Source organism: Morus notabilis, unplaced genomic scaffold (assembly GCF_000414095.1).
Source record: "Morus notabilis unplaced genomic scaffold, ASM41409v2 Scaffold2499, whole genome shotgun sequence".
In the NCBI taxonomy this organism is placed as follows: Eukaryota; Viridiplantae; Streptophyta; class Magnoliopsida; order Rosales; family Moraceae; genus Morus; species Morus notabilis.
Window position 1 is genome coordinate 40622 of NW_010359652.1, and position 23908 is coordinate 64529.

The window sequence follows — 23908 nt, forward strand, 5'->3', positions numbered from 1 at the left end:
CATAAATCATGATTCGAATCGGAGTACGAATCTCCTAACCAAACAACCCCTAAATATTTGGGACACATTACAATATATTTAGAGAAAATTCAATAAATGATATCCTAAAATAAAAGATTTAATGGATAACTTATTACTTATAAAAACAAATCTCAAATATCTTAAAATTTAAAGAACATGCTCTCAAAAAAAAAAAAAAAATCAAAAAATATTTGCTAATAATAAATTATAGCGTAAATCTAAATGAAGCTATGTAGACCATTGACTGAACAATTTTTTAGGTGAATGCGAAGAAATTTGAAGTGAACATGGTGGTGTAATTTCATGAAAGACTTGACCCAATTGCGAAGTACAAAAACACACCGAGGTTTCGAGATTCCTTGTCAAACTCACTAACATCCAAACGCGGTCTTGGAGTTCAGAATGACTCCAAAATCAATGTCAATAACGGCAAGAAAGCCACGTGTCAGAACCCACTCTTTTTGCGGGAAGCCTCGGTTCAACGCGTGTCCCTACTCTGACGTAATCTCGCTCTTCATTTAAATGACGTAAATACCCCCGCCCTCTGCCTAATACAAACGTACTGTCCTAATACATTCACGTCATTTCATAGACCCGTATATAAACCGCAACAATATTTTATTTATAATAACTGAAGAAAATGAAACTGAGAGCTAGAACAAGAAGCAAAATTTTGCATTTTCTGATTCTCTGATTGTGCTGTTTAGAACTTTTTATACACCCTGTCTCAATCTCTCTCCCTCTTTCCAAGAGTTTCTTCTCTCTCTAAAAAAAAAAAAAAATTTACAGGGGCTATTTTTATTGTCTTTTTTTATTAAGCTTTCAGGATTGCCTTTGCCCATCTCCTTTACTTGTCGTTCAAGTTCTTGGTGTGATGGTCAAAACACTTATGCCGGTATTTCCCTCTCAACTCTGTTATTATTATTATTTATTTTTTTTGTTTCTTGTTCATGGTTTTATTTCCTAGTGTTATGTCTTTGTTTTATTAATTAGCTTTTGGGGTTTGTTCTGTTCTCAAGGATTTTTTTCTTTATTATTATTATTATTATTATTTTTAAGTCTGTTGTCTCTTTGGAGTTATTGGTGAAGATTTTTATGCCTATTGCCTAGAGCGAGTTTATGGTGATTAGTGGGCTTCCTCTAGTTTTCTTAAATTTAGCTGTAGATTCATTCAGTGTAATTTTATAATGATATATTGGTATATAAGTTGCTGGTAACTTTGCCGTATTTGATTACTGGACTAAATTTTATTTTGGTGTAATGTTATTCTTGTAGTAATCATAGTTGTTGTTGTTGTTGTTTTTTTTTTTTTTTTTTCTGAATCATCATAATTTGGAAGTTAGAAATGTGTTAGTTTCAACTGTAGTTGAAAATAAGAATGTAGGAGATAGATATAGTATAAAATGTATGGACAAGCTAATGGGTTGAACATGATAAATTATGATGCGGTTTGAACTATAGGTGATCAACAGAATTTTGGTTATATTCAGCACAAACAAAAGTTGGGATTTTTTCCTTCCAATTCTGTCTGTTGTCTTGTGGGATGCTCCTTTTTTTTTTAATTAGACATTTATAAATTTATTTCTGTTTGTCATGTTTATTGGAACTAATTTGAGGATATAACTTGCAATTGTTCTCTCCACGAAATTATCAATTGCTATTATGATCTATCATCATGCTCTACAGATTTGTACTTTGTTTTTTTAACTTTAGATCAATAATAAGATAAACTTAATCAAACCTAAATAATCTCTAATATATAAACACAATCTTAAATTCCTAATTATTTATGTTTTGTTCATAACTCTGTCTTCAGCATGCTAGCATTACATTTAGGATGCATTACCCAGTTTGTGGCATGAGCTAATGGGAAATCTTTGCTGCAGAAAGAAATGATGAATAGCAATTATTCGTTTTATTTTTTACAATCAATCTCTAGGTGGGATGGCGACGGAGAGTCCTATGAGAATGGTGGAAAGCTGTAGAGGCACAAAGTGGACGTCTTCTAAGGACGCCGCAACATTTGGATCTCCATTACAAAGTATGGCAGCGGAGGAGTTGGGCTTAGTTATGAAAGAGCACGTCTCACACAGAAACCAAGCACCAAATCGAAGTGGTAGTGCTCCTCCAAGTATGGAAGGTTCATTTGCATCTATTAGGAATCTCTTAATTGAACAGAACGTTAGTATGAATTCTAGCCTGGACGACTTAAGAAATAATACCCTCAAAAATTTTGGGTTCAATGAACAACAGCGGCCTGATCCGGCTTATTTGGCATGCTACTTCTCCAACATGGGATTGAAGGAGAACCGTCACCAGGTTCACCAGATTAGTAGTCTTAGGAGCAATAGGAGATCAACTTCTATGGATGATAGTGGCAATGGATTCTTGCATTTTTCTCAGGGATCCCTTTCTACTCATAAGGAAGAGAGTGAGGAGGAGAGTTCACCCGGGAAAGATGCAGAAAAATTGGTAGCAAATAGCACTACGGCAATGCCTGGAAAGAACACGGGTTTTTTGGCAAGCCGCCATAAAAGTTTGGTTGATCTGATACAGGTATATTTTATAAAGTGAGTATTTAAGTTTCTTTCTATGTGCTAAGTATTGGCAATTGTCTCACTATTCTTGGCTAGGCTAGAAATGGTGAAATGTCGAAATCTCTCTTTTAGCCATTGAACTTGTTAAAATATGACTAGAGAAGAGAGAAGCTTTGCACTTGAATATAATTGTTAGTTTCTCTAGGGAACCTGTAGTGCCAAGAGAAAACCGAGAGACAACTTTTTCATTGTTCGGAAAACTTCTGAGAGCTATTTATTGTTATTGCTTTAATTCTTTTTCTTTTGAATTTGGCACTGATAAGAAAAAGATTAGATCTATGAAAGACCCTCATCTGATGCATAAGGCAATTGCTTAGTGTTTTACTGTGGCCCTTATCTAATTATGCAATGATGGAAGAGACGAGCTGGAGGAAACCGTGTTTCATCAATTCGCATTGGGTGCTGTGGAGGGAAAGGGAAAAAATAATACTATGAAAACTTTTCCCTGAAAATGTCATGTCAAGAGTCAAGTGATCACTACTTTTCTTTTATGTTTAATGTCTTTGTATCACCTGTACGCTGTTTGGTAGAGTTCCTTTAGATTTGCATATATGAGTTATGTGGTGTTTCTAAAAATGTACTATTAAAATTGTTGGTTTTTGTGCTTTCGATAGCTCGTGTTTCACATAATGGTCAAAACTCAAAACATTGTTCTTCTGACAGTGGAACTTTGGTTTTTGTATTCTTGCTTTGTTTAACATTCTTGGTGGATTTGTAGGAAGACTTCCCTCGTACCCCATCTCCTGTGTACAATCAATCTCATTCCTCTGGGCACGCAACGGCGGACGAACTGATTGATTTTAATGTGCATGCAATATCATCCAATATTTCATCTTTCGAAAAGACACCAGAGCCCAGTTCAGGCTCTATCAATTGTCCAGAGATGAGTTCCCGTCCTTCGTCAACTTCTTTTCCAAGCTCATGGCATCCCGACGAGACAGGGAAACTGCAGAAAGATGAATCGAGTAATAATTTAGAGGTTAATGCACCAATTAGCGGTGCCATTCGTGCAAACACTTCTAGATTAGAGATTAAACAAAACCAAGAGAAGCCACCATCTTGTGGAAGAAATTTGTCAAAACTCCACCTGCCTAGACAAGAAGGCATCACCCGTCAGGTTCACGATATCCAAGGTCAAAGAATTTCACAAGGAATTAATTATTCGGCGAGTTCCATGGAAAGACTTTCCCATGGTCATCCCAACTTCTCGTCTATTGGGGTACAACCATCCTTGCAATTGCCCGGGTCCACCCCTCCATTCTACCCAACAGCAGCTGCATATATGCCTTCTGGTAACATTCCATTTTATCCTAATCTTCAGCAATCCAGTTTATATGCTCCCCAATATAGCTTGCCAGGATATGCTCCAAGTTCTACACTTCTTCCCCCCTTTATGGCTGGGTATCCTTTTCAAAATGCTCTACCTCTTCCATTTGGCGCTACTTATAGTCCAAGCTTCACTGGTAGAATTGCTGGCGTTTCAATGGGGGAGGGTATTCTTCATGGGGCTGATGTGCAACCCCACAGAAAATTTTATGCGCAACATGAGCCAATCCCACAACCTTCTTTTGTGAATCCTTTGCATATGCAATATTATCCAAATCCTTCTCATGAAATTTATGGTAGTTCAGTTCAGCATGGTCAATTGGCAAGGGGTATTATCGGGAGCCAGTTTACGCAGCAAGCGTCTACCTTTTCTGCTTATGTGGGGGATCATAAGTTTCAGTCTCTAACAAATGAGGGTCGGAGCGTTTCAGCTCCAAGAAAGATGGGAATCGGTGGTTATGGAAATCCTCCTTTCATGAGTGGAGTGACACAGTTTCCAGCCTCTCCTCTTGCTAGTCCATTAATGCCATCATCTCCAATTGGTGGAGCAAATCATCTGGGTCGCCAAACCGAAACGAGATTTCCTCAAGGTCCAATTAGGAACCCGGGAATATACTCTGGATCGCAAGTAAAGAGAGTCTCCAACAGCACTGATGACTTGAACAAGCTTTCTTTTCTCGAAGAACTGAAATCCAGCAATTCAAAAAGACTTGAACTCTCTGATATAGAAGGGCGTATTTTTGAGTTCAGGCATTGTTCTGCACCATGTTTGTTTGTCTCCACAAAATGTAGTTTCAAAACAATCTTCTCTATAAAAAAATAATTTCTTACTTGTATTTGACTTCAGCATCGATCAACATGGGAGTCGATTTATTCAGCAGAAGTTGGAACATTGCAGTGCTGAAGAGAAGGATTCTGTTTTCAAAGAAGTTATTCCACACGCTTCAAGATTAATGACTGATGTTTTTGGGAATTATGTTATTCAAAAGGTATGCTTTGAAAATTTTGTTACTAGTTGCATTTTTCCAATCTTATGCACAGGACTAGTGAACTTACAATGAGGGGCTTTTTTTTGTTTTTTTTTTTTCGTTTTTCTTTTGTGGGGTGGGGGCTTTCAGTTTTTCGAGCATGGAAGTGCTGAACAAAGAAAGGGGTTTGCAGATCAACTTTCTGGACAGATTCTGCCATTGAGTTTGCAGATGTATGGTTGTCGTGTAATCCAAAAGGTGTGTCGAATTATCATTTGTTTAAGCAAGCCATAAAGGTTTCTCTAAGCTCTTGTTCTTTCTAATTTCTTAATGATGTATTTTGGAGGACCCTCATCACTATAAAGCTGAAGGCCATAGCCATTTCTCGTGGTATCGGCGTAAAAATGAATTCCTGCTTTATAAAATGGTTGTTTACTGTTACTTGAGCCAGTTCCAATCACCAGTTGAATATATTAATACTGATGATTCGCATTCTGATTATGTGCTTGATGTGTATATTTAGGCCCTTGAAGTTATTGAGCATGATCAAAAAGCACTTCTTGCGCAAGAGCTTGATGGGCATGTAATGAAATGTGTCCATGATCAAAATGGAAATCACGTAATCCAGAAATGTATAGAATGTGTTCCACCAGAAAAAATTGGATTTATCATATCTTCTATCGAAGGCCAGGTTGCGACTCTTGCTACTCATCCCTACGGTTGTCGTGTCATACAGGTAACAACATGTGCTCTTCAGTTTTAATGCTTCAATTTCCCCCCTTCTTTTGGTTCTGTTTCTTATTGTTACTCTTTGTACTGTGGTAGAGAATTTTGGAGCATTGTTCGGATGATAGTCAATGTCAGTGTATAATAGATGAAATACTGGAATCATTTTGTGTTCTTGCTCAAGATCAGTACGGCAATTATGTTACCCAGGTTTGTTTTCTTTAGTATGATGTCCTAATTTATTCATTATGTATGGGGTTCTCTTTATTCAGTAAAAATGTAGGTATATGCAAAATTTTGCCTTTTGCTTTGTGTTTCTTTATCTGCAATTTTGAAGAGGATATTATTCAGAATGCTACACCCCGATTCCAAAAGTGCAGCTTTTGCTCAGAATATGTGTGTGTGCGTGTGTGTGTCTGTGTGTCTGTGTGTGTACTCCATATATGTTAATAAAAAAGGATATTATGGAAAGTTGTACCGAAAACTAAAAAAAAAAAATGAAGGAAAGTCTAAAAGTGTGAAAATGGTTTAAGGTCTTATGCATGACATGGTAATTTACTTTTGCAACAAGCTCAAGATAAATAATTAAAGAAGGAGATTATCCTTGAAGATTAAAAAAGAAACTCTAGTTGTCGGGTATCTTGTCGGAGGTCTCTGTACTAATGTCTATTAATGTGATTTGAAACCAGTTAACTGACATGTTCTTTTGGTATTTGCTGTTGTATTGAGGTCTATCTTGCTCCAACGTCTCGGAGGTTTCTTTTAATTAATCTTACCTTGTGTAAGAGGAAATCTATTACTGGGTTTTTATCAACTGCCTATACTCTTTTGGATGGGCTAACTTGTTGCAGCCTCTAGACTTTGTTTCATTTTTTCTCTTTCTTTTTCTTGTTATAGGTGAACCCTTTGTCCTTGTTTCCTTGAAATTATTTGTCTTGTTGCTATTTAGTAAACAGTATCATTTCTTATACCCCCACCCAACACAAAAAAAAAAAGACAGAGTACTTGTATCTTTAGTTAACATGATATCATTAGTACCAAAATCAGTGACATCAAAAGTATAATGTCCTAAGTCAGTTTGTTGTTAAAATGCTTTTTTTTGTGCATTTAGTTCGGTAATTGGCACCTCTCTCAACAACAAATGTTTGATTAGGTGGTTTATATATCTTTATATTTCCCTTCTGTTTTTTTTTTTTTTTTTTCCTATAAGGTTTTCTGTTCTTTCACACCGAATCTAATATAGTGTGGACAATTCTGTTAACAGCATGTTCTGGAAAGAGGAAAGCCCCATCAACGGAGCCAAATTATTAGCATGTTAGTTGGGAGAATTGTACAAATGAGTCAGCATAAGTATGCCTCAAACGTTGTTGAAAAGTGTTTGGAGCATGGTAATACGTCCGAGGTGGAGGTCTTGATTGAGGAGATTTTAGGACAGTCAGAGGAAAATGATTATCTACTGGTATGTCAAGTAAAGCTTTACTGCATATATAATGAGTTTGTGGAATTGGTCATATTCCATTGAAAATCTGGGTAACCAAGAAATGATATCCATATCTATTCCATTACCCATTCTTGGCTTAGGCGTTTTTACTTTAGGTGAGCCAGAAAGCAGTAAATTTTATTTTTAATCTGGCCTCCTTTGATTTGCTCTTATAAACACTGTTGTAGCCTAATAACATGAGGTCATGAACTAACCAAACGGTTATTCTTCAAACTCAGCTATTTTTTTCAGAAACATATCAAGAACTTCACTACTGAAAACCATAACCTTTTCTAGTCTTTTTTTCCCCTGGTTTTTGGACCTATTGATCTCGCGCATAGCATAGCAAACTTTTTCTGGATACTGAACTTTTTTGTCTGCCTCATATGTCTAGACAATGATGAAGGATCAGTTTGCAAATTACGTGGTCCAAAAGATTTTTGAGAAAAGCAATGATAGACAGCGGGAAATATTGCTTGATCGCACAAGAACCCATCTTCATGCTTTGAGGAAATACACTTATGGAAAACACATAGTTGCTCGATTCGAACAGCTCTCCGGCAAAGGTGTGTCAGTTTCTTGCTTAGAACTACTATGCGTGTTTTTAATGTTTCATATAGTTCTCAGACATGCTAATCCAAATGAAAGCCTGTTTTGCTATTGCCATTTTATAGACCAAAGAAAATTCTATACGGCAGCTCAAGAAAATAGTCACACTAAAATGTTTCTATATGAAAGTATCCACATGAACATATAAGTAGATTTCCAGGAACGCGCTGAGGTGCAGTGTACGTGGATGCAAAATTATTTTTTACATAATTTATAGACTTTCCGTATTAGGATTGAAAACAGTTATTCTAAGAGCGTGATGAATCCAACAGAGTTTGTAACCCACCATTGGGAAGCAGACAATCCTTGATGTATGGATGAAATTGAGCATTTCCCATATTAGCTTAAAATTTGGAACATTATTAAAAGTGACTTTTTCACAGCACGGAATGACGTTTTATAGTTGCGAATCGAATTTGACAGATCTTTGAATCTGGACACTCCTGCTTTTGGCAATTTTAGCAAATTTAGTAATATGCTGTTGATTGAAATGAAAGTGTCAAAACAGTTGGATGCTAATGTTGAAGCTTTTCATGCAGAAGGCCAGACTTCAGAATCTGAAGGTGCATAGAATGGGACTGCTTTCTATATAGAACCCGAGGGTTGCTTACATTGGTTGCAGAAAACAATCACATCAAATTGGTAATAGAAATCTTGAAATGGGCGAGCATTATTTCCTTCAAAAAATGTGATGAATCAGTATTTCCTGCTGTCAGCATTTAATTTATATTTAAAGCGTTGCCAAGCAAATGCATGCTGGTGCGTTATCAAATTGTGTGTATTGAAGTGTATAGAAACATCAAAAGTGATGATGCACCAAGTCAAAATTTTTCACATTGCCTTGCTAGATTAGTAATTACTTTTCTTGCTTGTTTATTGCCAAGACTAGAGAGAGTGTAATATAAGTGAAAGCACCACAATCAAGGTTTGTAAAGTAAAATATGAACAGCTTGATTATGGAAAACATTTGTAGATATATATGTCTGTTTGGGCAGGTGGCAATTCCGGTTACACTATGGTGATGCTACTTGGTTATTGGCTTTTGGCGCTTGGGCGTTGCTAGGTTACCGATGGTAATCAGCTAGTGCATTTTACAGACCAGTGTCCATGCGCCGGCAGTAGCTTATCAGTTGGAGGTAGTAAACAGACGGACTGCGATAATAATCTGTTGGGTTACTATAGAGACTGGTACTTGAAATAGCTTTGTCATTTATTGGTGGCTCTGGCAAATGCCTCCAAAACTCTAAACACGCCTAAAGTTGGTTGAGGGTGTGAAGCATGGTTAGCTGCGGCTTGCACAAGGCCTCTAACGGCTCGACCTTCAACATGTGAAGGCCTCCTTCCTCCGCCAAGTCAACTACTTCCGCGCCAATTCTCTTCCACTCAAAGGTTTGTATTAAGGATCCTAATGCCAGGCTCACCACTCTTCGAGCTGAAAGAGCCCCAGGACATATTCGTCTTCCCCCACCAAACATAAGTAACTTATTGATACCTTGTGCACCATGTTCTCCAAATCTTTCTGGCAAAAAACTAGTTGCATTCTCCCACAGCTTCTCATCCCTTTGAATGGTCCATGTGTTGACAAACATCATCGTCCCTTTTGGTATGAAAAAGCCCGAGACGGTGCAATCATCGGATGATTCGCGCGGTATGATTGGAATACTTGGAAACAACCTAAACGTCTCGTTGATTACACTTTGTAGGTAATGCAAGTTTGGCAAGTCTGACTCGTTGAGTAAGCGGTCATGTCCTACGTTACCTTCTATCTCAGCCCAAGCATTGTGCATTGCGTTTGGATGATTCAAAAGAAGTGACATTGCCCATTCGATTGTGAGTATTGTAGTATCGGTCCCAGCAAACAGCATTGCCTGAACACACACACACACACACACACACACACACACACACATATATATATATATATATATATATATATATATGTGATCAGTAGCGCAATATGCAATTCAAATCTCAAATAAAATAGACACGGGAATTAAAACCCTACCAGGATAAGACCTTTTATCGTCTCGTCGTCATACGCTTCTGGATTCGGCTTCTGCAACGACAATATAAGCTCGATAAACGTCACGTTCCTTTCATCGTCGTTTGCCCCAGTTTCAGCTCTCGCTGTTATTATTTTCTTGTGCTCGTCAACGAGGCTCTGAAAAAAGCTATCCATCTTCTTCATACACTTGATCATCCTCTTCTCAACGCCTTGAAAATCTATCCACTGCAAAAATGGCAAGAAATCGTTTATGTTTGCGCTCCCCAAAAGCTCCGACGCCTCCCTTATGATTGATTGAAATTGCTTGGCTTCCTCTGCCACAACTTCATTCCCGTAGTACCGCTTTCCGGCGATCATCTTCATCATGATGTTGAATACAAGGTCAACGATCTTTGGTCTCAGCTTTACTCTTGTCCATTTTGTATAATTATGAGATAATTCATAATTACTCGAGTTGTGTTCTTCTAATAGTTGTTTCACCGTTAGCTTAATCTCCTCGTGTCGAATACCGGTGAATGTCGAAAGGCGGGTTGCGGACAAGAGCTCGAGTGATGTCAGACGGCGGAGGCTACGCCAGTGGTCGTTGTAGTTGGAGAATCCTATGGTCTTGTGATTGTAATTAAGGTGCTTCCCCGCAAGTGATTGAGAACGGTTGGCGAAAACAACGTCGTTTTTCGTGAAGCATTCTTCGGCCGCGGAGAGCGAGGACACAACGACGGCGTTGCGGGTTCCAAACCGAAGGAGGAATACGTCGCCGTAACTGTCTGCCATGCGGTGCAGAGTTCGGTGAAGTGGTTGCTCTAGGAGATGGAGATGGCCAATAATTGGTAGCCGCGAGGGAGGGCTTGGTGGAAGGTTTTTAGGGTTTGCATGCTTTTTTGTGAGGATTAATTTTGTGATCAAGAGAATTACAATGGAGATTAAGAAGATTGGAAGGTTGGACCAGAAAGATATCAATTCCAGTTGCATATTTCCTACGGCTCAAGAGGATGTAATACTAATTATAGATTATCTATGCGTACTATGATCATCTATATATAATTAATACGTCCGTTTTGACACATTATTTAAATAGGAAACCTAGGGATCACTGAGAGAAAAAAAAAAAACACAGAGAAATTAAAGATGATGATGAAAATAAATTTACTTTCTTTCACGGATAAACCTAGGTACTTGGACATGGGAAAAAACAAAACTCTTCAAATACACAACCTGTACGAGACAAAAGAAAAGAAAATTAACTTGTGTCAAGTAAATTTGAGTCCGCTGTGCCAAGTAAATTAACCATCATCAGTTAGTGATTAATGCAATTTTATTCTGACATATATGTTACCCTGTTTACTAGTAATAAGTTATAATTTGTATATTAATGATAAATTAATTATCATTGATCAACCATTTTTTTATCACTGATTAACTACTGTAGACAAACATAAAAGTTCGGTCATTTCTTTGAAAATAAAAAATTTGATCTTCTATCGAAATAGTGGTATAAAATGGACACTAGCCTAATTTCCTCAATTTGCTTGATCTGTGCGTCAAGAGATGGCAGAAAAGATTAATACAAAAAACAAAAACAAAAAACAAAAAAGGGAAGAAATAATTAATCTTGTTTGTCATCGTCATGGTTGGGAAGTGTCCAAAAGTCCCCAACTAATAAACATTTCTTGAATTCATCCGACCACCTCTGTGTGTGTGTGTGGGAAATACCACCGAATTAAATAAGTTACTAAATTTAAACAAATGGACGTGTTATCGATATCTACTACGACATAAATTCTATCACATTCACATGTATTAAAACGACGAGTAGATACTAAAAGTATCCCTTAGTTAAATTTGTTTGGCGTTTCTATTTGTTTGTTCTTTTTTATTCTTAAAATTATTGAGTTTTCAGTGACTGAAATATATGACTTTAATAGAGTACTGCAGAGAACCAGACTTCAGATTCTGAAGGTACATTTAATGGGAGTGCTTTCTATAAAGAAACATGAAATTAATTAATTAATAATAGATATCTTAAAACGAGCAAGCATTATTTTCTTACAAAAATGGGTTGAGTTAGTATTTCCCTTTAGCGTTTCAATCGAATTTACGGCTGATTTCAGTTTATGAGCGGGGTTGAGTCGTTAATTGTGTTGGGTTTTTCATGTCTAATTAGTGTTTATATTTCTCTGATTTGGAATGTAATCTCCATTTAAAAAAAAATAAAAATAAAAAACCATTGCCAAGCAAATGCATGCTTGTGCATTTCCAAATTTTGTATATATATTATAAAATGTGTAGAAAATATCAGAGTGATGATGCCAAGACAATATTAATTTAATGCTCATCACCACTTTTAGTATTAAAGAGCACGTTCACAGTTTGGATTTAATGATATGTTGCTTCATGTTGAAAATTGTGTGACAATTTTGATTGCCAAAAAATTTGCATTATAAACTACTTAAAATGTGATATAACAGTTAATCTCGATGATATATTTTTGTTTGTTTTCTAATCAATACTAAAATGTGTGGATTATTAATTATACATTATAAATTACTTAAAATGTGACTGCTTAAAATCCTCCATATGCTTTTCATAAGGTGGCCGCAGTGAGGAGAGAAAGGGTACTCAATGAGAAAACTATCCTTTCCGCTTTACATATCCACTGTCGTTTGATGACCAAGTAACATTTTAATCTATTAAGATCAAGATCTCTTATATGAAAATATAAGCGAAGTTGTGCAAAACTAAAATACCAAAAACCATGTTATCCTAAATATGGGTTCACCCTCATCACAATCGGTTCCATCCCTTGGACAGGGAGAAAACTCTTAGCATGTGGTCTCATGTAGTGTATTGTATATGCCAAATTTCTCATATGCTAAATTTTGGTGGGAAATTTACCACAAAATATAGCATATGAGGAATTTAACATAACAAATAACATTACATTAGAGAGTGTTTTTCACACTCAAATGTTAAATTTGCAATTGACACATCAATTATAGTATTGTATTAGAGATGTTCTAAGAAAGTGATGCGGTGTGGAGGGATCTTTATGGCGCGTTCGGAACATCTTAAAGCCAAGTAAGGAAAATTTTTCTATTTTCATAGGGTCTTTTGACGATGTCGGATTTGTGAAATTCTATCATTTATGCCTTCAAAAGAGTGTTTTTACCATTTTTAGTAATTTTTTGTTTTTGTTATAAGTTGACCTATGAAATACGGATTCCAATTCCTTTGTGTTTCTTTATTTCTTGTGTCTGGCAGTTCCAACTCTTGTTTTCAGTTCAAAACTTTATTTTTTTTGAAAAATTTTGTATTTTTATTTTCTTTATTATAGAATAAGGAAGTTTTCAATTTTTGTTTTGCCTATATATTCAAAAAATTTCGAATTTTCTCTCTATTTTCCTATCAAATATTCCGTTATTCGTTGTGAATCAACGGATCTTGAAGCAGTTTCTCAAGTATTTTGTGTGACATGTTAACTGATTCACCTTTTTATTATGGTTTCGATTAAGCTTCTGCTACATGAGAAAGAGAATTCTTTTATTTTTTTAGGTTGTGTTAAGTTTGTTGTGAGGCAGACCATTTCAACTCCTTCTAATGCATTTATTATGCATATACAACGGTTCCAGATACATCCTAGTGGTAGTATTTCTCAACTCACAATTGGAGGACTTAGGATGTATCATATCATGGCTTAAATTTGCTCGGTAATTGGTTATTAGGAAAAACTATAACAAATATCATGTAGCTGGACATAACCTCATAGTAGATAAAGGCGTTACCCTCTTAAAATTCAGCTTATCCACACACCCACTCTGCCCTAAACCAATGCTCCGAATTACCTCTCCACTCCGAATTACAAACAATGCGGCGGCTTTACTCTTTTTTTTTTTTTTCTTTTCTTTTCTAAAGAACCCAAAAAAAAAAAAAAGGATAGACAGGACCAACAATTTATTTCTTAAAAAAAAAAATTGCACTTAAGCTTTGATCCTTAATGCTCGCAAGAGCAATAACCAAGAAAAATAAAACAGAAAATCTGAATATTGAATTACATCATACATCAAAAACTCTAAAAAAAAAAAAAAAAAAAAAAAAATCATTCAAACAAAAAAACTCTAAAAAAAAAAAAAAGCTACACAAATCTTTTCTGCAGCATTACATTCTTCAAAAGAGCTTCACGTCCCAGGAATGGATTGTAAATCTCTCCCACCATTTCATTCTTCTTTTCGAAAAACCCAACCGCATTCCCACTGCTAATACTATCATTTCCCAAACTACCCCTACCCTTCTCAACAATCCCCAACTTCTTCTCTCTCTTCATCCTCAACCTCACTCTCTCCCTCCTCGCGCTCCTCCTCCTCCCTCCACTTTCTCCTTCAACTTTCCCTCCCTCTTTCCTCTCTCTTTTTCCTCCATCTTTCCCTCCAAGCCTCGGAATCCTCCCACTCTTGGAAGTCCCCAACAGCACAAAATTAACTCCGCTCCAACCAATCTTATCCTCATTGTCCCAACCAAATCTCTCGCTTATCTCCACCAAATCAGAAACCCCAGAAGAAAATGATGAAGAAGAATTGCTTCTGTTTCTGTCCAAGGCGTTCTGGGCGAATTCCCATTCAAGTCGGTCTTGGTAAACTGGGTCTTGAAGAACTTGGTCGGCGAGCTTTGCCCAGTCCTCCAAGTCTTGAGCTCTGAGATTTGTGGAGACCCATTTCAGATAGCTTGAAGGGAGGGATCCGAGCATCTTTCCCTTGTGTTTTCCGAAGTCTATGATTCTGTCTCTCGCTGGGATTGTTGTTGTTGTTGTTGTGGTGGTGGTTAAAATGGGGGTTTTGGGTTTGAAGCATTTGGTAGTAATTTGGTGATTTGGAATGGGAGTTTGAAGATGGGGGAGAGCAATGTTGTTCATTATCATTGATTGTTTGGAGGAAACAAAAAGAGCCAGGGTATGTTCTTTGTCTAAAAAACTAAAAAAAAAAAAAAATTTAAATTTTATTTAACTTCAAATTCTTTTAAGTTTTAATTTTATTTAATTTTATTTAATTTTATTCAAGTTTTAATTTTAACTCAAGTTATAACTCAAATTCAACTCAAAAATTACACTCTAAAAAAACAACCCTAAAGGAGTGCGAGTCTGGAAATGCACAAAAACAGAGAATCGGTGGGTTTTAATCTTTTATAATTTAGGGCTCGTTCACTTCGTTGATTCGAGTTTATAATTTGAGTTGAGATGTGATTTTATGTGAAAACTTTTTACTATAGTAAAAAAGTTAGATGTAACTATTTCTATGAACTTTTTACTGTAACAAAACTTAAATTTTAAACTCGAATCGGTGAAATAAACGGTAAGGACGGCGATTCGCGTTGGTGCGTCGTATCCGTTGTATTAAAAAAATCAACTCAAATACAATTTATTTATTAAATATATTAAAAATATTAACTCAAATACGATTTATTTATTAATTATGTTAATCGTGTCAACTCACATAATCTATTTAAATCAATATATTAAATAAATAATTAATATAATAATAATTTACTAACACAATAAAATAAGAGGTTTGACATATTTATTAGTCAATTTATCTTTTTTTTAAGAAAAATAAATGAATTTTAACTCTAAATATTAAAATTTATATTATTTATATTTAATATGTTAAATAAACTTTCATTTATATCATATATCATTAGATTACAAATAACTCATAAGTTAATCGTGTCAATTCCTGTCACTTTGTGTTAGGAGGTCAACCTTAACCTAATTCATTTATTAATCATGTTAATCGTGTCAATCTGATTATGACCCAAATCTATTTATAATAAACTTAAACGCGCTAACTTTGTGTGGATTTCGAGTCGTATCGTCGTGTCACTATTCGGATTATCAACCCTATTTTATATGTTTTATTTGTTTCTAAACAAATATTGATTTCTATTTAATTAATGAGAGGTGTAATTTGAACATTATAGAAGCGTTTGATATGAGGTAATTTTAAAGATGAGAATAAAAATTAAAAAAATTTTATATTTAGTACAATTATTAAATTTTTTTAAAATTTAGAAAAATAAAACCCACGAAATTCACGTTACTACATTTTAGGATAATCTTAAACCCATCTATTCCATGTACTCAGCATCAAACAAGGGGGTAAGACTTTTCCATGTACTCAGCATCGATGGTGGAATCTTTTAAAGTTACGAAGCTTGCATTTAAATTCTGCACCAAACAAGGAGGTAAGACTTTTCCATGGAGCGGGACTTTTTCATGACATTTCACATGGGATGGCTTTTTTATTTTCCCAATTTCTATTTGGATGTTTCTGACATTTTCCACTTTGAAGACTTCTAATTATTGTTGTACCTTCATAATAACTACACAAGAAGACTTATTACTCGGTCAGTCAACGAATTGTGTTATCCTCGTTACAGTCAATAAACCACAGAAAAGAAAGAAGTGTTTTATGCGTATGTATGACTCCGTGTAAGCTTGTGGGTTAGTTCATATCTATATCTCTCATACGAATATATGCATAAGACACGCATGTTATAAGCTTTGTAAGTACATGTAATGTATTTAGTACCTGTAATGTATTCCTAATAACTATAAGTAAGGTCCCGTTCATGTATAGTGCCCTTAAGCTTGCTAGTTTGATAAACTTATTCGAACCTGTTAAATAACTGTGAAATCAAAAATAGCATAGAAAAATTTGTAATGTATTGACGGTCAAATTTTGTCAACAAGACCGTATCTGCTTATCTCGCGGTAACCTGTTGGGTTACCGGTTCAAAATTTGTGTTTTAACTGAATATGCTAGTTTATGTTTGTATTTTGGATGTATTGTGAAGTAAATGTTATAATTTTTTGCGAATATATAGAGACACACTGAGATTTTATAGTAGTTCACCCTTATAAAAAATAATTACATCCACTATATTATATTTATCTTGTTTAGCTCTTACAGATTATATAAAAAATAGAGGACCAACCCCCCTCTTTCCAGTTGCCTTAAGATATGTAGGAGAACAAATTATTTAAATAAGGAATTGAAGAAAAGTATATTTATGAGGACTAATTTGGAGAGAAGAAAAAGAAAGAAAAATGTATGATATGATAAAAGGGAAAGTTGAATTTGATATAGTAAAGGCCAACGATACCACAGTAATAGTATTTTTTTAAAGATTATTTTGAGTATAATAAAAAAATAAAATTATATTTATTAATTAATATTATAATATTATTGATAAGTATTAAAAAATAAAAACAAATTTTCACTGTTTTTTAATTATTTTATAAAAATTATTTTAACTGTTTATTTTTTAAATATTTATTAAATAAACATCATTTTATAAGAATCCAAAGCTACAAGTCCAGTGCAAAGTTTTGAGGGTCAATTGTCAAGATTTTTAGTTGAATATCAAACATATGCGTTTTAATGATGTTAGAGCGGATATCTATAGTAAACATGATTATTTCATGAACCATTGAGGACAAAACATAGCATAGAAATTAAGGGTCAGTTTGAGATAATTTATGCTTGTGTGTTTAAGGAGTAAAAAAAAATAATAATATAAGTTGGAGTTTTTTAATTAGTATTTGGATAATACTTGAAAAAATATTGATTCGAGTTTTTAATTTGAATTGAGATGTGATATTTTCTGAGAGTTTTTTACTGTAACAAAAAAAAATTAGATGTGACATTTTCTGAGAACTTTTTACTGTAAAAACTTAAAACTGAAAACTCGAATCGGTGAAATAAACGAGACATAAATATGTTTCAGTAAAAAAGTTAAAAGCATTTTATTCTTATAAAAAGTGATGTAATAAAAAGACATAGATGAGATATTTAATTTGTTGTTCACAAATAAATGATTAAAAATGTAAATTAAAAAGTTTTTCATAAGCATTAAGAAAATGACTTATTTTAAAAGTAATTAAAAAATTAAAAACACTTTAAAATTGTCCTTCTAAATAGTTTTAAAAACGACTTTTAAACTAAATAAGTCAAAAATAATTTTTTTAAACCGATCTAAACGGGTGCTAACTCTTAAGGCTTTCTTAAAGCAAGCACGATTATTTCACAACAATTACTACTTGTACGCCAGTTAATGTTAATTAGCACATTCTCTTCTCTAGTTCTCTGGCAACAGAGTTAATCATGATATTGTTGTAAGGATCTATATTAGCCCAAGGATGTGTAATGGATTTGGATCTACATAGATGCCTGCTTTCGTCTTTATCAATTTCAGAGGTGAAGACACTCGTAATTGTCCAGCCTTTATGCTTCATTGGGCTCTCTGGTTTTTACATTTGCCAAAACACGTGTCCCGCGGTGCAGAAAGTTGACAGCGATGGAACATGCTAGTAGTCTTTTTCTTTTTTTTTTTTTTTTTTTTTTTTTTTTTTTTTTTGAAATTTTTTTTTTTTTTTTTTTGAGAATATATGTATTTATGCTTACTTCTTTAAATTTTAATAATCACTTCGTTTGAGTAGTCATCATTCATCTTATAATTCAAATTAATATATACCCAAACTTTCGCAATATTGCGGTGATTGCTTTTCTACGATTGAGTATTGACTCCGTTCTACTTTTTTCTTTTCAACAAATAAAATGACACCACATTATCCTAACACATAAAGATTACTTATCATAGACCCTGAAATAAAATAAAGTTGTGTCAGCCAAGTCTACGTTGGCGGAGACTTACTACTACTACTCTCTCTCTCTCTCTCCTTTTAGTTTTGGAGGAATGCAATTTTAGCATCTCGTTCTCTCTCTCTCCAATCTAGCTCTCCTTTCTCTCTCTTCATCCATGGCTTCTTCAGGTACTGCTGTTGTACAAGCAGTAGTTGTGTCTGCTTTCCTAATTATCTCTTTCGTCGTCGTCACTGGAGAAACTCTAACAAACCAGTCTAACCCCAATATCATCAAACTTGGTTCCTCACTCTCCACCACAAACACTACTCCATATTGGCTCTCACCTTCCGGCATCTTTGCCTTCGGTTTCTATCGCAACGCTAGCAATAATAATAACACTTCTGACGACTTTGCCATTGGGATCTGGATGCTCACTCGTCCTAAACCCGTAATTGTTTGGACTCATAAGCTGGATGACACGCCTTTTCCTTCAAATGCTACGTTGGAGTTGACAAGACAAGGTTTGCTTTTCACAACTACTCATGATCGTCAACAGAAAATCAAAGACAGCCCAATTATCCTTTTGCCTGCTGATCATCAAGATGCAGATGTAACTTCAGCTGCTGTGTTTGATTCTGGGAATTTCTTGCTCTTCCGTAACAACTCTGATGTTATCTGGGAAAGCTTTGATTATCCGACGGACACAATTTTAGGAGGTCAACATCTTACTCATGAGTTAGTGTCTACCGGCTTAGGTTACCGTCTAAGCTGGCGGGAAGACGGCACTCTAGTGTTGTACGCTCCAAACAGCTTCAGTAGACCGGAAAATGCTTACTGGCAAGCTCCTTATAACGACGGAGATTTGTGTCTTAGCAACACTGGCCTTCTCTATTTCTCTACTTCCAACTCAACAATCTTGGCAAATGGCACTACTGGTTATAATCAAACCAAAAGTCGTGACACCACCACTGTTGTCTATCGCGCAACACTTGATGCTGATGGAATTTTCAGATTGTATTCACACCAAATCTTCAGCAACAAAAGTTCAATTGTTTCCGCAATGTGGTCAAATTTGAAGAACCAATGTGATGTCAAAGGTTTTTGCGGCCTTAACAGTTATTGCGTCGGAGAGGGCAAAAGAGCAGGTTGTTACTGTTACCCTGGATTTGTGTTCAACAACGGCAGTGATAAAGGTCTAGGCTGCTATCATAATTTCAGTGAAGATAGCTGCAGATCAAAAGAGCAGCCACGTTTGAGGTACGACATGTCTACTCTAAAAAACATGACGTGGGAAGATCATCCTTATTCAGTTACTCCAATGCAAAAGAAGGAATTTTGTAGCCAATTTTGCCTAAAAGATTGTAACTGTTGGGCTGCGTTGTACTTGAGTCTTAATTGCCGCAAGTATAGGCTCCCGCTTAGGTATGGTAAAATGAATCCGAATTTATTAGCTGCAGCTTTCTTCAAGGTGGTTTCAGGAAAGTTCAATGATACGAAGCATGATGACGAGTCACCTCCCGAAAATCAGTCAGAGAACGGCACAGTTTTAGTTCTTGGCTTAAGTTTTGGCTCTTTCACACTCATGTGTTTTGTCTTTGCTGCCACTAGTTTCTTCATTTACAGGCAGAGAATTTATAGGTACAAGAGGCTCTTTGAAAATGCAAATGTCGGACTAACAGAAGATTTTAGCTTGCAATCGTTTTCTTACGACGAACTCGAGAGAGCAACGGATGGCTTCAGGGAAGAACTGGGGAGGGGTCCCTCTGGAGCAGTCTATAAAGGAACCACTTTATCTGGCAGCAACAAAACCATTGCCGTGAAGAGACTAGAGAGAGGTGCGGAAGAAGGAATAAGAGAATTTCGAGCTGAAATGGCCACCATTGGAAGGACTCACCACAGAAACTTGGTTCGATTGCTTGGTTTCTGTGTTGAGAGATCCAAAAGGCTTCTTGTTTACGAGTTCATGAGCAATGGCTCGCTCGCCGATTTCCTCTTTAAGGCCAGTGTGCGCCGCCCTGCTTTGAGAGAAAGGGTAAGATTGGCGCTAGATGTGGCAAGAGGTCTGTTCTACCTTCATGAAGAGTGTGGAGTTCATATTATCCACTGCAATTTGAAGCCCCAGAACATACTCCTGGATGACACTTTGACTGCGAAGATCTCTGATTTTGGTTTCGCAAGGCTACTAATGCCAAAGCAAGGAAAAGAGTCGGTGGGGGTTGAAGAGAGCACAAGATCGTACTTTGCTCCCGAGTGGAAGAAGAATGCTTTGATATCTGTTAAGTCTGACATTTACAGCTTTGGGATTGTGCTTCTCGAGATCATATGTTGTAGGAGAAGCATAGATGTTAAAGCTTCGTCGCCAGATGAGGTAGATCTCTGTGATTGGGTCCGTGATTGCTTTGTGGCTGGACAACTGGGTAAGCTGGTGGGATTAGATGAAGAAGATGTTAACATGAGGACAATAGAGAGAATGGTGAAAGTGGGCATCTGGTGCATTCAAGATGATCCCGATTTACGTCCTTCGATGAACAACATTATCTTGATGTTGGAAGGCACAATGGACATTCCTCTTCCTCCAACTCCAACGTTTTCTTAGATATTTATTTTCAGTTGGAATTTAAATGTGCCATCTATGCGTTAAATACTTATATTAATTAATGCAAAATGTTCTAGTTTTTATGGGTTTATATAACAATGTTAGAAGAATAATTAACATTTAATGTAATTGTTTCTCTAAAATGTTAGTTACTATATGATTTGGGACGTACCAAATTTTAGAAATCATTTATTAATTTTAGTGTGAGAGACTATAATTGCCAATAAATCAAAGTTCTAAAGGTACTATAATAATAATAATAATAATAATAATAATAATAATAATAATAATAATAATAATAATAATAATAATAATAATAATAAAGGATAAGAAAAACTATAATAATAATAATAATAATAATAATAATAATAATAATAATAATAATAATAATAATAATAATAATAATAATAAAGGTTCAGAGATCAAAGTGATACAATGACCTTAATTCGGGGACTAATAGTTCTAATTTACGGTATAAAATTATTCAACAACATATTTCTTGAAAGGTATTACTCAACATTATTAGAGTTTGGAAAGCGATGTATCAAAAAGGCACCAAGTATACCTCAAGGAGAAAAAAAGGTAATAATTTGGTTCAAAGATTCGAATTATAGTGATTTAAAACTTTTCAGTTTGAACAAAAAAATCTATCTTGAAATTTTCATATATGCAGATAAATTATAATTCGAAACGGAAATAAAATTTAAATTGTGTTTGAATGGAGTGTTGAAAATAGTCTTTTCAAAACTTTTAGAGCTTGTTCCTTTAGAGTAAAACTCTAAAAAGTTTGAACTCAAGTTATAATTTTTTTCAAATTTATGTTTGTTTGTAAAATTTGAGTTTTAATTTGAGTTTGAGGCTAAAATCTGAGTTTAAGGGCTTGTTTAGTTCGCTGATTCGAGTTTTTAATTCGAGTTGAGATGTGACTTTATGTGAGAGCTTTTTATTATAGCAAAAAAGTTAGATGTGACTGTTTCTGAGAATATTTTACTGTAGCAAAACTTGAATTCTAAACTCGAATCGATGAAATGAACGGGGCCTAGTTTCTCCCTCAACTCAAGTTTGTAAACTCAAATTCCAGTTAATGAATAGTATTTTTTCTATTCTTAAAAACGTCATAACTTTTTCGTTTTAGTTTCGATTGAGATGATTTTTTTTTCTATACGTTCACAACAAAGAGATGAATAAAATCTTACCCATATACCCTATTAAAATTTTTCATCATCATTGAGTTTTTATTAAAATACTATCTAAATATAAATTCAAGTTTTAACACACTCAAACACAAACTCAAATAGATTTTTAATTCAAATCATAACTCAAATGTGCACATCTAAATACAAACCCAAATTATAATTTTAACTCAAATTATAACTTAAATTTAACTTAAAATCATCATCCAACAAGGGGTAAGACTTGCTATTAAATTCTGCACCAAACAAGGAGGCAAGACTTTTCCATGTCCCTGGAGCAGGACTTTTTCTTGACATTTCACATGGGATGGCTTTTTTATTTTCCCACTTTCTATTTTGACAGCTCCCACTTTGAAGATGTAGCGCCCCTCCTTTGAGGCCGCCACTGTAACTAACTTTTTAACTTGTACTTACTGAAATTTCTTAAAATTTACGGAACATTTTTTTTTTTAAAAGGTCTTATAATAAACATAAAATACGAAATTGCTTTCTTAATTAAAATATTCAAACCTTAACATATCTGTTTCATAATCATAATTAACAAAACTATTTGTAACATAAAGTTGATTGCGGAAATATTTGCGAGTGGTATCCATATCCCGAGCCCCACATCGTTCGTCCACTCGCCAGCAGTCCATCAGGCATTATATGCCGGTTGCTTACCTACAGTATAAACATTCTGTAATGAGCTTTCGCTCAGCAAGTAGGAACTATTTCCCGCAAAATAACTGTAAGTTCACATGAATAAATATGCATGAGCCAATTATGCTTAATTATGATGTCTTATCAGAATCTTATTATCTTATCTTATCTTTCTTACTGATGGGCCCGAGTGCTCGTACCACTTGCGCGCAATCATCGGGACGTGAGGGTTTGCAAGGTCCCCCATGACACCATGATTATAACTTGAATGCCTCCCTTGAGTCGGAGGACATCATTATTATTATTTTTTTCTCCCTTGTGGAGCTTGAGTTACCTCCCTTGTGGAGGCTGGTACGGCACTCAACTGAGATTAGTCTTATAAGTTCCTCTTGACTTATTAAGGTGTATGCAATATGACCTAGCATAGCATACTATATCATGTACTCGAACACATATAATTCGGGTGTACTGCCTAAGTGTATGTAGTATAACATAGCATAGCATTCATAACATTAAATGTACTCAAACATATATAGTTCATGTGTACTGTTTACTTTAAAATCTATTTATACTGTAGGCGAGATTCCTACTTACTTGATTTTCAAAGCTGGAATCCCTTTTTCGCCTATCAGCCTAGTCTCTTGCTTTCTTCTGAAACTGAACACCCATTAAGAGTGTGAGATTAACTATTATTTGCTATTTTATTTTAGCAACTTATGAAGGAAAATCTAACCATTTCCATAAGGCATATATTCCTTTCCTTTACTAAAGGATAATAAAGATTAATTTATTAAATCTTCAAAATCTTATTTTCCTAGATTTCCCTTGGTATGATATTAAGGCCCAATTCGGCCTAGGACTTATACATGGCATTCTAACTTTTACGCCGCTGGAATTTATACTCCAACGGAGTCTCTTAAACTAATGTGGGCGTTGGACCCACATTAAATATTCGAAATTCTACGGACCTATCGTATTGGGCTCGTAGGTGCCCGTCGGGATAATTCGCTCGGTAAACCTCTACGTTCTTTAAAGAAATCATTTTTCCTTGAAAAATTCCTTTATGAATACTTTCATTAAAATGAGGTTTAATGTCATTGTATTTTACTAAAATT

At 35.1% G+C, this 23908-nt stretch overlaps 4 protein-coding genes across 7 annotated transcripts; 2 read left to right on the top strand and 2 right to left on the bottom strand.

The window, feature by feature from the left end:
- Nucleotides 1-676: 676 nt before the first annotated feature.
- Nucleotides 677-8686, top strand: LOC21385601 (pumilio homolog 5). Of its 4 annotated transcripts, none has more exons than XM_024163545.1 (10): nucleotides 679-916; nucleotides 1961-2577; nucleotides 3337-4694; nucleotides 4792-4933; nucleotides 5063-5170; nucleotides 5436-5648; nucleotides 5738-5848; nucleotides 6903-7097; nucleotides 7513-7684; nucleotides 8270-8686. In XM_024163545.1, the coding sequence occupies exons 2-10, from the start codon at nucleotides 1966-1968 to the stop codon at nucleotides 8296-8298; spliced, it is 2940 nt and encodes a 979-aa protein (XP_024019313.1). In that variant the 5' UTR covers nucleotides 679-916; nucleotides 1961-1965; the 3' UTR covers nucleotides 8299-8686. The 4 variants fall into 4 exon arrangements, with proteins under 4 accessions (XP_024019314.1, XP_024019313.1, XP_024019312.1 ...); XM_024163544.1 differs by having other exon boundaries at nucleotides 680-916; nucleotides 1908-2577; nucleotides 8267-8682; XM_024163543.1 differs by having other exon boundaries at nucleotides 680-916; nucleotides 8267-8681.
- Nucleotides 8687-8867: 181 nt separating this feature from the next.
- Nucleotides 8868-10503, bottom strand: LOC21385602 (cytochrome P450 81E8). Its single transcript, XM_010094966.2, has 2 exons — nucleotides 9733-10503; nucleotides 8868-9595 (listed from the first exon to the last, which is right to left on the bottom strand). Exons 1-2 carry the CDS (start codon nucleotides 10501-10503, stop codon nucleotides 8981-8983), a joined length of 1386 nt encoding a protein of 461 aa, XP_010093268.1. The 3' UTR covers nucleotides 8868-8980.
- A 3331-nt stretch (nucleotides 10504-13834) lies between these two features.
- LOC21385603 lies at nucleotides 13835-14666 on the bottom strand. The gene has a single exon (XM_010094967.2). The coding sequence runs from the start codon at nucleotides 14639-14641 to the stop codon at nucleotides 13862-13864; it is 780 nt and encodes a 259-aa protein (XP_010093269.2). The 5' UTR covers nucleotides 14642-14666; the 3' UTR covers nucleotides 13835-13861.
- Nucleotides 14667-18477: 3811 nt separating this feature from the next.
- Nucleotides 18478-21035, top strand: LOC21385604 (G-type lectin S-receptor-like serine/threonine-protein kinase LECRK1). The gene has a single exon (XM_010094968.2). The coding sequence runs from the start codon at nucleotides 18538-18540 to the stop codon at nucleotides 20956-20958; it is 2421 nt and encodes an 806-aa protein (XP_010093270.1). The 5' UTR covers nucleotides 18478-18537; the 3' UTR covers nucleotides 20959-21035.
- The last annotated feature ends 2873 nt before the right edge of the window (nucleotides 21036-23908 follow it).

Bases quoted from the DNA above. Each gene is read 5' to 3' on its own strand.
- LOC21385601 (XM_024163544.1), top strand. From the start codon at position 1,966: ATGGCGACGGAGAGTCCTATGAGAATGGTGGAAAGCTGTAGAGGCACA. The intron at 2,578-3,336 runs GTATATTTTATA...GTGGATTTGTAG, and splicing joins GTTTGGTTGATCTGATACAG to GAAGACTTCCCTCGTACCCC. The intron at 7,098-7,512 runs GTATGTCAAGTA...TCATATGTCTAG, and splicing joins AGGAAAATGATTATCTACTG to ACAATGATGAAGGATCAGTT.
- LOC21385602 (XM_010094966.2), bottom strand. From the start codon at position 10,503: ATGGCAGACAGTTACGGCGACGTATTCCTCCTTCGGTTTGGAACCCGC. The intron at 9,596-9,732 runs GTAGGGTTTTAA...GTGTGTGTTCAG, and splicing joins CGATAAAAGGTCTTATCCTG to GCAATGCTGTTTGCTGGGAC.
- LOC21385603 (XM_010094967.2), bottom strand. From the start codon at position 14,641: ATGATAATGAACAACATTGCTCTCCCCCATCTTCAAACTCCCATTCCA.
- LOC21385604 (XM_010094968.2), top strand. From the start codon at position 18,538: ATGGCTTCTTCAGGTACTGCTGTTGTACAAGCAGTAGTTGTGTCTGCT.